At 40.5% G+C, this 11,591-nt stretch overlaps 1 protein-coding gene across 2 annotated transcripts; it reads right to left on the reverse strand.

Moving 5' to 3' along the window:
- Positions 1-1,023: 1,023 nt before the first annotated feature.
- ino80e (INO80 complex subunit E) lies at positions 1,024-9,085 on the reverse strand. 2 transcript variants are annotated; one of them, XM_061674350.1, is made up of 8 exons: positions 9,008-9,085; positions 8,605-8,687; positions 6,140-6,210; positions 5,802-5,854; positions 4,789-4,870; positions 4,374-4,491; positions 4,066-4,164; positions 1,024-2,534 (listed from the first exon to the last, which is right to left on the reverse strand). In XM_061674350.1, the coding sequence occupies exons 1-8, from the start codon at positions 9,033-9,035 to the stop codon at positions 2,328-2,330; spliced, it is 741 nt and encodes a 246-aa protein (XP_061530334.1). In that variant the 5' UTR covers positions 9,036-9,085; the 3' UTR covers positions 1,024-2,327. The 2 variants fall into 2 exon arrangements, with proteins under 2 accessions (XP_061530334.1, XP_061530336.1); XM_061674352.1 differs by lacking the exon at positions 4,066-4,164.
- Between the last annotated feature and the right edge of the window lie 2,506 nt (positions 9,086-11,591).

Raw genomic sequence — 11,591 nt, forward strand, 5'->3', positions numbered from 1 at the left:
CTTTTTTTTTTTTTTTTTTTTAATTGAACCATAAAAATGTCACATTGTCAAAGAAGCGGAGAGCCAAAAAGAGATGAAGTGCGTGATACTAGGGGACAAAGTGTAGATATTTTGAGAAGCTGTAATCAATGATTGATCCCCACCACCCACACCACACCACACCACCACCACTACCCCCCCACCCCCCCCTACTGATTCCACCCATGCATTATCGCAACAGACTGCTTTCGAGCCATAGGTACATATGAAATTATAGAAATAGTTGAGTATTATTGTAAAGACAATATATTTACTGTATTGGTGCATCTTTCTTGAAAGCTTGCACATTTTTGATTGGCTATTACAACTAACGATGCGACGCTGTTCATTAGTGATTCAAATTTTAAATTGAAAAATCTAAATAAATGGCATTATATCTATGTGAAAATGTCCAAAGGTCCACTTACAGTATGCAACTAGAAATACATGGACGATCACAACGTCCCACACTGTCACTTGTCTCCCATGTCTTTGAGTCACATTCTTGAAAGTCAAGTCAAACAGGTGCTTCCAGGTCGAACAAAAAATGGCCCTCCTTAAAACTTGTACTGCTGTTGCTGTCTCATCCAGACTGCACATGTTCAAATCTGACTCATAAGACAAAACTAATCTTTATGAATACTGTATTTTAAAAATTCACAGTGAGACAATGTTTGCACATTTTTGCAAACGCTGCATAACACAAGTCTACTGGTGTCAGATTAACAGCCTGTTCACTGTTCTCTTCCAAGTGGAATCCAGCCAGACTGCTTTCGTGTTGGTTAAGAGCTACAGCAAATACACCCCTGGGCTTCACCGTCAAGTTTCCTTTTTTTATACTCCACAGTAAAACATGAAGTTCACATCTAAATCACAGTTAATGTTTGCAGTGTGTGAGTAGAGAATGAGTTGCAGGGTGCGGTGCAAAAAAAATAAAAATCAATGATACACTTTGAATCAAAAGTGACACACCTGCTTTGAGAGCTGCAAAAATAGATTCCCACATATAGTTTGCTCTGTTAACAAGAACAAAGACATTTGAAGCTGACACACTTTTATTTTAATAGAGGCCCAAAGGCTATTTATTAAACCATGTCTGAAGTGTTGTAAACAATTCGATCAATGTCACCTTGTCGCTGTCTTAACAGCGTTCGGTGAACATAAAATATCAAAATAAAAAGTTCGCAGCCTTGTTTCTTTCTGTAAGAGGTTGTTTAACAAGTAATGCTGCAATTTGACAGAAGTCCACAAGGGGGAGCCCTTGTAACTGAACTTTGGAAATGGCTGTTTGATACAGTTTATGGACTAAATTAGTGGGGCACATCTCACATACTGACATACAGTAATCCCCCACACATTCGTGGTGAACTGTTCTCATTCTAAATTAATTAATTGATCTAAATTGGACAGTAGTACATTACTGTACAGAAAATGGTCAAAGTGCAGCGATGCCTTGGGATACAAGTTAAATTCCTTCCATGACCACGCTCGTGCCTCAAATTTGTCTCAAATCATCTTTTCCCATTGAAATGAATGGAAATGCTTTTAAATCACTTCCAGCCTCCCACTAAAAATGTTTTTTAAGAGAGCATTTTATATTATTGTAGTTGATAAAAACATACTGCAATGACATTAAATAACTCATTCACTGCTTGTCCTCCATGTTAACATAGATATTTGAATTCAACAGCCATCAATGGCACTGAATGAGAAACAATGTAAAGAATTTAACAGTTTTTGCTTCAGTTCAATGGACATTGCGCTGCTCCTACTGGTGTGCACGCCTTGGCCACAGGGGGCAGTACAATACACACATATGGATACACGTCTATGCAGTCACTCAGTTAGCCGCAGTAAAAAAGCTGTCTGGTTGTTAAATACACTTGTAATTCTTTGTTTTAAGTTTCGTTTGAAAGAAAATTTTCAACTGGGAGCGGCAATAAAGGGCTTGTAGGCTCTTTTATGACGAATAGTTCACTATCTTTGTTCACTCAACTGCTGCTTGCTGTGAAGTGAGTACTGTTATTCTCTGCCACCAAACAGGCCTGTTATCTCAAATTTTTGCCCAGGAAGTCAAAGCCTGTGTTGTTATAGTGTCAATAACACCTGCATTTACACATACTTATGGTGTTTTTTTCCCAAAATCTAATCTTCTGAAAGACATTAATTTTTAAGATTAATGTTGTAAAATGAGTTAGATGCACAAATTCTAAACATTTTGGCTCGGTCCTCATCGGTCGAATCGCTGGGGATTACTGTATATTTACACACACACACTGTATAGTCAGGCACACACCCACTTGTTAGGTTCACTCGTTAGGTATGTCAATGACAAGCTCGGCCTCATCCCCCTCGCCTCTGTCTTCGTCTCCTCTGTCGCTGTCCACGTCGCTCTCGCCGTCCTCCTCAGCGGCGTCTCCGCTGAGCATCTGTCGAGGGACCCAGCTGAAGGGCCCGCCAGCACCCGAAGCCGCCGCCGGGCCTGATGGGTAACTGGCCGTCAGGGGCGAGACCACCTGGCAGGGGGGTAGACAGATGAAAAAAAATGTGAAGACAGGAAAAGCGGATTGACACATGCAGCTTGAAGGAGGGGATGAATGAATGCAATACAGAATTAATCAGAACAGTCAATCAAACTGAAATGAAAACAACAAAGGAGTGGCTGAGTTGTAAACACAGCTTGCCTCTCACAAGCAGCGGTTCTGCAAAACTGCTGCATTAAAACCACAACAGTAGCTCTAGCATTTACAGTCGATCTCAAAATAAATATATATTGTTGATTTCCTTCCAGCCATTTTCCAATATTGCCAGCAGTTTTAGATTATCCTCACTGATCTTTCAAGACCCACAGACTGTTGTGTTCTGTGACAATTTAAGCACCAGACCTACCAAAAGAAAGGGTTTCTTTCCCTTCTTTCATCAGAAAAAAAAACCTTTCTAGCTTCTTCCATTCTTTAGTAAATCAGCAGTAGAATATGGGTTACTTTCACCAAAAACATGGTTTCCGAACAAAAAGCAAAGAAACGTCAAGAATGACTTTGACACTAATATGTTGTGCTTTTGTGACACCTCAAATTATAAAAGAGCTTTTGATGGCAAAGTAAGAATTTCTTTACAGATTAACAACTAAGGAACGAGTTACTGACTCTTACTGACCGCATGGCTCGAGTTGAACTTCAATGCCTTTTTTTTTTTTTTTTTTTTTTTTTTACATGCCATTCTTCGTTCACTTCATGAACTGCGTCACCTTTTAAGATCGTGACACAAACTTTCTACAATTCCAGTTGACAAATAGAACCGTTCATGGCAGTGAATGAGTTGATTATGATTAAAAGGATACACAGTGGAACTTCAACTGAACGGACCCCAATTTAATGGCTATCAAAATAACAGACTGGACAGTACATGTGTCCAAAAATGGTTTCCAGGTGTCACTTCCACCGGCACTGACAAAGTCTGTTAGTTCCAGAATTAGGCACTGTTGTTAAAAGTTAAGTTACAATTGTAACTTAATCACCGCCATGGAGGCGATGATTAGTGACTTTTAGAAGAGTGGCTGCGCATCATGTTGAGCCACACTAGGTAGCCAGGCGCAACTATGGGGCTGAAGTTGCTGCCCGAGCTGCCTGGAGTGCCCGCACGGTAGTCAAACGTGCTTAAAGACAGTTTTATACTGAGGAAGATGTGATGACATCATTAACAAACATTATCACAATTAGTTGGAAGAGTCCAGTTCTTGTCAGCTAATAACAAGCTACAGGTCTAGCACGTGATAGCCACTTGCTCACTCTTCTCGAACATTTACGACATCTCCTTAACAGTGGAACACATTGCAACCGCTCGTAACAAAATACAGAGAAATTGGAACATTTGGCATCGCTGTATATGTAACATTTAAATATCCCTCCTTTATAGATTCCTGTGTAAAAAAGCAATAGCAGATAAATGCTGGGTCTTAGCTAAATGCTCAAACAACAAATCTAATAGTGGCCCAAGACTTTTGCACAGCAGTGCATCGTGTTTTCCCTTTTTTTCCCCCTCTCTCACCTTCCCAGTTGCGTCTCTCTTGTTTTTGGGTGCCCTTGTTTTCCTCCCTTTCTTCACTCGTTCAGCAGGGGGAGCCAAATACTCAGGTGGGAAGGGCATCTGCCCGCAGTATGGGTTATACACACATAAATGGAAGGGGCCCACGAGACAGAAAACAAAAAACAAATGAACACTAAAATGAAAAATGCAACAAAGGATGTTAAATTAAATGATAAATTAACTTATAGTAATAAGGCTTGATGATGATGATGATGAGGTGGTGTCAGTGGTGGGATACGAGAAAAGATTTTGGGGGGGTGTAGACTCACAGTGTTGAGGTAAGTTCCGGAGGCGGATGACTGCAGCGGGTGTACGCCTGGACGGGACAGCAGGGAGAGGTGAGGTGAGGGTGATGGTGGTAGACACGTGCCGGGGTTACTCCTTCGCCTGGAAAACACACAAAACAACAATTATTTGCAGTTGCCCATCTTGTCACACAACGTTGTGGAGGAAGAACGTGTCAAGTCTCCTGGAACATCTCCACATAACGTAAGATCAGCTTTAATACTGTGTTGGGAACTCGTTTACATCATGCTGTACGTCCCCACACTTTAATTCATCTGAAACACAGTGTTTGTGCTTTGGTAGATGCTGCTGTTCTGGTTAGCAAAAGGTATCAAATGAGTCTAGTTAAATCTTTAGTGTGTGAACAATAGCATGGCACTGCTAAATTATGTAACATACTTCTTTGCTCCTTCCCGTTCCCGTTCCCTCTCCCGGAGTACTTCTCCCTCGCTGTTGTCCGAGGACACAGTCGCGTCGGAATCTAAAACCCACAACACGAAAATCTTAGCAAAAAAAAAAACACCTAGATTTCTGCATTAACAATGTGTTTCTAGTTAAGCCTGGATCAGACTACAAGACAGATTTCGTCTTTCCCAATTGCACTATGTCAGACTATTGCCATAAAATCTTGCCGTATCTCGGGGAGACAGTGGCAACACTACACGACATTTATTCCGAGAGCACCATATCCTGTCTTGTCAAATCAAACACTGTCGAGAGGCGGAACCAGAAAACGTGTCACCTGTCAACGTGTAGTAACAGCTATTACTATGGCGCCGATAACAACAATGGAGCACGGCAATTTATTGTATTGTGTAGTATTGGGGGGGAAAAAGTACAAAAAGCAGAAAAGCGTGGTGTCGTGACCGGTGCTGTGGAGTGGGGCTGTCCATTCAAGAAGGGCTTCAGGTATGTTCACGTACTTTTAGGACAATATGGCTCGCAAGCAGACAACATAATGTTCTGTAGCTTAGCAAGCTAGTGCTAGCACTAACGTTTTTATGTAAACAAGCAGACGTTCTGTCGAATAATGCTCTAAAGCTTCGGTAAACATTGGTTCATGCGTGTGAATAAATGTTGACAACAGGGACCAAGTATGATGACAACGGCAAGTACGAGAGACGAAGCGCTGGTCACAATACGCAATCCTATTGGTCAACGTCGAGGTGCGCTGTCGGCAAGTTGTCGTTCATATGTCACCCAACACGTACGATATCCCCAAAAAAAAAACATGCTACACTTTTCATTTTGGCGTGGTAGGGCTATCATAGGGCCAAATCGTTGGTCGTGAATTATGTCACACTACTAGAAGTTTTGTCGTTCCTGGCAAAATATGTTGGGCCCGATCTGGGAAATCACCCTCGATACCTAATCGGGCTAAATTCCTGTAGTCTTATCAAGGCATTAACTACCTGAGGAGTCTTCATCCACCCTCTCATACGGCAGCAGTCGGTCCAGAAGGAAGCTGAAATACGCCAATGAATATGTCAAACAAATGGGTATTATGGGTGCCCATAAAGTCTCTATTCATTATAAAATGAATACAAATCTGTTAAAGAGTAGATATTGATAGGTTTCTTTTTAATTTGGTCATCCACTCCTCCCTTTATCCAACACAGTCCTGTAAACATACATTTCCCCCCCTCCACACACACACACACACAAAACGCCCCACGGGAGCCATGTCGTCAGCCAACCGGCCCACACAATAAACTGGGTTGAATGCTGGGTGAAAGCGACTTTGACACACCTTTTGTCTCGGGACACTTTGAGCAGTTTTCTCTGTGCCCTCCTCAGCTCCTCTTGGAAGCATTCGTGTTCCTAGAAAAGAAAAACAAGAAGAGTATTACTGTGTCAAAAACACCTAACAAGTGGTAGGAAGTAACTAAAGCTGCACGAAATCATGTGATCTGAGATAGGGTTTGAAAAATTATGAAGTGGTGAAATGTGCAAAAGTAGATGAATAAAATGGAAACAAAATGTTATCAAAGATAGGGTTTGGAAAAGCAATAAATTAAAATTATTCAGGTTGTCTCTAATGGGGTTTGTAAAAATTTCAAATATAGGGCCCCTGCATATTTTAACCTATCCCCAATTTTTCACAGAAACTTCACCCGCTCATGTTTTTTTTTAGACAAATCCCTCACTTATTCGAGGTTTGTAAAAAAATTTTTTTTTAAAATAAATAAAAAACATGGCAATTGTAATGGCGGTCAATTATTCACAGAAATTTCCCTATTTGCGGTCGGCTCGGTCCCTTACCCCCAAGAATAGTGGGGGTCCACTGTATAATAAATATATTTAATGTGAAATGTACAAAACATAAAACAATTCAATAAATAATAAAAATTAAAGTGGGTGGCACGGTGACCAACTGGTTAGTACACCTGCCTCACAGTTCTGAGGATCTGGGTTCAAATTCAGCCTCCCCTGTGTGGACTTTGCATGTTCTCCCCGTGCCTGCATGGGTTTTCTCCAGGTACTCCGGTTTCCTCCCACATTCCAAAAACATGAATGCGAGCTTAATTGAAAACTTAAATGCCCGTTGGTGTGAATGTGAGTGCGAATGGTTGTTTGTTTATATGTGCCCTGCAATTGGCTGGAAACCAGTTCAGGGTGAACTCCGCCTCTCACCCAGAATCAACTGGGCTTGGCTCGAGCACGCACGCGACCCTAGTGAGGATAAGAGGTACGGAAAATGGATGGATGAATGGACTTGCATGAGGAACAATTAACAGCAATATACTTAAATTTAAGTAGAAGTGTTGGAGAACAAACAGCGAGTGTCTACCCAGATTTAGGGGTGTGTGGGTGGGTGAGTGTGTGTGTGTGTGTGTGTGTGTGTGTGTGTGTGTGTGTGTGCGCGCGAGCGCTGCTTTTGCAAATGCTAGATTTTTGGAATTCTTCATATAACTCTTTGTGGTTGTATTGAAGGTGGCTGTTTCCTTTGGTGCTTTCGGCATGACTTGCATTGCACCACTGTTTGTAACATGTCACCTCTCTTCTAACCAAAGTATTTCCAAATTCGAGACGTACTGTTTTTTTTTGGCTACAAGTTCTTCTTCGTTACCCACATTTTCATGCTTGTCTCTGTCGCCTCAGCCAATTTGACGCCAACTACTCCATCTCCACGCGCTTTACAGTCTCAGCTGCTAGCATACATATAGGCATATGTAACGGGGAGTTATTATGATTCCCATTTGAATTGTCGGCAGGACAAGCCCACCTGCATTATGATTGGCTGCTGCATCCACCCCACTGCAAAATGATTGGCTGCTGCATCCAGGGGGGACATACCCGAATGAAAACCAGTATATTATGTCCTGCCTTGAACTCAATTGGGTCTTATAAAGTGGGGCGAGCATATTGGGGAATAGGGCTCCATCTGATTGGACAAATATATTATCATACACAGGGTGTATTCATGCCACATGAAGTACAATTTATCGCCGTTCAAGTAGGCTTTTGAGATACTGTATGACTACTACGAAGTTGATAACAAATAATTTTAAATATATTGTGGACCAGTAGAAGTAACAAAGTACAAATGCATCATTACTGTACTTGAGTAGATTTTTTGTAGGCATATATACTGCTTATATTATATTTGAATTTATTTTTCGAAAGACTTTTTACATTTACTCCCTCGTCCCTACATTATATACATGAAAAAGGGAAACTATTTTGTGTGCAATGTTTTGCTTTGTTTTTCCATTGTGCCAAGTTATCAAAATTGGTACTGCATATAATTGACGGTAACAAAAAATGTTTAAAAATAAATACAATTTAAAAAATAATTTTTACTTTTGTACTGTATCTAAACACATTTGGGTGACAAAGATCCAGTGTGGGCTAACTCTAAGATCTCGTGTGGGATAACTAAATTTTTGTCAATTTCCTGGAGAGGGATGTAAAGTTTTATGGCTGCAATAAAATTGGGCAATTTATATGGTGGTGATTTATATGACGATTACTTTTTCTGGATATTTGTTTTTAAGAGATTTGCATTTTCTGCAGAGGACTTAATAATGAAAAAAAATGAGGTAGCGTACTCTAGTTTTCAGTGGCTCAATTTCAGCGTGTGTACTTTTTAACTTATACTTGAAGAGCTGAATCCATTTTTTTTTTTACTTTTACCGGTATTTTTTCAGAGTTTGTGCAATTCTACTTAAGCATAGAGTGTGAGTACTTTTGCCATGTCTGTTTAATACTTACATAAACCAGAAATTTCAGCTTTCGTTTGAGATTCTTGTACTTTCGCTTGTAGTCGACTTCGGCGTCCGCTTGGCCGTTCATTTCTGAAATACACCATTTACATTAACAACGAAACCTGAATCCACGTAACCACTGCGTATGCGCTTTACATGCATGCAATATCACATAAACAATGAGCATCAATTGAGAAGTGTTACGTTAGCATCTAAGACACACAATGCAGGGTAAACTAAACTGAAGCTAGCAAACACGTTAGCAGACGACGTAAACGCGCTTAAAATACACCCAGGTAAGTAATGTAAAAAAAAACTGCACAATACCCAGCGTTTTTTTTTTTTTTAGATACGCAAGCGTACGTTCAAGAAACAGCTTAAGATATTCGTAAGACTGTTGCTATCCGTACCTCTTCCTTGGGTCGGTCTTAGCGACATGTTTCGTTTACGCTCGTAGCGTCGTGACGTCACATTGCGTCACATTTGCGTAGCTCAAGGCAGCTCTAATAAAGTTTGTTTGAACACACAAAAAAAAAAAGAAACGCGTCTGCAGCACTTCAGGTCTTTTATTCTTCCTCCCATACCGACACAGCATTACGTACACAAACACACTCCAATAAAACTCAATTTATTACAATGGTAGATGAGTATTACTTTAACAGTACTGTTTATTTTTGTAGTCATTCGTGTACTAAATTACAACCACTATGACACACGTTAACATACTCAATTAAGGGGCCAAATTTAAATAAGGAAAAATATGCTCAATAAAATTAATCCATAAAATTAAAATGCATAAAAATGTACGTTTTTTAAATTAAATTGTGCATTGTTTAATTGAAATAACCCTAGTGAGGAAAAGCGGTATGGAAAATGAATGGATGGAGTAATTGACATATTTATTTATGACATAATTGTGTTGAACCTACGTATGTATCTTATTTGTTTCATGCCAGTATTATTTCATGAAATTTTTATTTCTTTAATTATAAAAACAAAATGAATGCATAGTGAAATGAATGCGTAATTAAATAATTAAATAATAATAATATAATAATAATAATAATGATAAACTATTGAGGCAGCGTGGTGAAAGACTGGCAAGCACATCTGCCTCGCAGTTCTGAGGACCAGGGTTCAAATCCTGCATGTGTTTTCTCCGGGTACTCCGGTTTCCTCCCACATCCCAAAGACATGCATGGTAGGTTAATAGAAGACTCTAAATTGCCCGTAGGTGTGAATGTGAGTGCGAATGGTTGTTTGTTTATATGTGCCCTGCGATTGGCTGGCGACCAGTTCAGGGTGTACCCCACCTCTCGTCCGAAGATAGCTGGGATAAGCTCCAGCATGCTCACGACCCGCGTGATGATAAGCGGTAAAGAAAATGGATGTACCCCTTCCAAAAAGTTCAACCTTTGGTCCGTCAGTCGACAGAATATTTCCCCAAAAGTCTTGGGGCTTATGAAGATGTTTATTGGCAAATGTGAGACAAGCTTTTGTGTTCTTTTTATGTCAACAGTGTTTTTTTTGCCTTGTAACTCTCCCACGGTTTCCATTTTTGCCCAGTGTCTTTCTCAAGGTTGAGTCATTGAGGCCTGCAGTTTTTTTGCATTTTGTTCTGGGTTCTTTTGTAACCTCCTGGTAGTGGCACCAGTGGAGTAATTTTGGAAGACCTACCACCCCTTGGAAGGTTCACCACTGTTCCCAGTTTTCTCCATTTGTGAATAATTGCTCTGATGGTTTGCTGGAGTTCCAAAGCCTTGGAAATGGCTTTGTTACGTTTCACTTTGTTTCTCATTCGTTCTTGCATTAGTTGTGACATGGTGAGTTTTTTTTGTTGAGACCATGTAGTGTGTGTAGATTCTCAGTCATCCAGGTCATGGATTTGCTTGACATTTGACTTGAATCCTTTAACCCAAAAGGCTTTTTCAGTTCTTCATTTTTAAGGGTGGAGTCTGGTGGGTGTATCCCCTGGGGTGGTCACAATTGGGTTGCTGTTGCTTCCAGGCGTGGCTGGTGAAGGACCATCCTACTAAATGGTCGATGCAGAATGGTTGCTCATCAGCTATACTATTTACTTTTGGTCCCTTAAAAAGTGGGAGACATACATATTTACTGTTGTAATTCCTACACCGTTCGCCTGATTTGGATATGAATACCCTCAAATTAAAGCTGAAAGCCTGCAGTTAAAGCACATCTCTTGTGGTGGTGGTTAGAGGCAAAAAGATGAGCATTGTGTCGATATATCAATATTTATGGACCAGACAGAAAGTGACTTCTTGATTCAAGGTATCTGGTGGTAATTAGGCCTGAGTGTAGCCAGTGAAATTGAACTCAGCTGTCCAAAGCTGTGGTTAATAACAGTTAACTCGTGATTTAACAAGTGAGGCAATTACTTTTCACATAGGGCCAATAGGTTTGGATATTTCCCCTTTAAAATGTAAAATTGCATTTGCATTGAATGTACTTGTTTTGTCTTTGTAAAACATTAAGCATAGCTTGATGATCCGAAACGATATCAGAAAATGTGCAAATACTTTTCACGAGCACTGTGTGTGGCCTTTATGCTTTCAGTGTTATCCCAGAGTCCCTCACACAGCTGCCTCATAGTGAACTTGCCGCATGACCGCACCGTACAGTCCAGCATCCAGCAGCATGAATTATAGATGGGGGAGAATTTTGCAGGGTTTGCATAATGCTGCCTCACTGGATTGTAGACCCCCGTTGTGTGTATGGGGTATGTATGTGTATTTAGGGACCATTACTCATGAGGGGAAACAGCATCAATGAAAGGTGATCAGCTAATGTGTTTAAAATGGTGGAGATATATGGGCAAAGGGAATAAGGCAGGACAGTGGCCATTCCCCAGAGACAGTGCAAAGAGCCAGGTTTGTTGGCATGGCAACCCATCTTGTACACACACACCCTTACTGACAATGTCACAACTCTTAAAACCACAAACATGACCTTTTCCATTCCCATATTGTCTTCCTT

The sequence above is a fragment of the Phycodurus eques genome, chromosome 4 (assembly GCF_024500275.1).
Source record: "Phycodurus eques isolate BA_2022a chromosome 4, UOR_Pequ_1.1, whole genome shotgun sequence".
NCBI lineage: Eukaryota > Metazoa > Chordata > Actinopteri > Syngnathiformes > Syngnathidae > Phycodurus > Phycodurus eques.

What these genes read in the sequence shown, in the direction of transcription:
- ino80e (XM_061674350.1), bottom strand. Translation starts at nt 9,035, where the DNA reads ATGTCGCTAAGACCGACCCAAGGAAGAG. An exon ending in AAGACCGACCCAAGGAAGAG is followed by an intron (nt 8,688 to 9,007) that starts GTACGGATAGCA and finishes GGTGTATTTCAG; the next exon opens with AAATGAACGGCCAAGCGGAC. An exon ending in AAAGTGTCCCGAGACAAAAG is followed by an intron (nt 5,855 to 6,139) that starts GTGTGTCAAAGT and finishes GGCGTATTTCAG; the next exon opens with CTTCCTTCTGGACCGACTGC.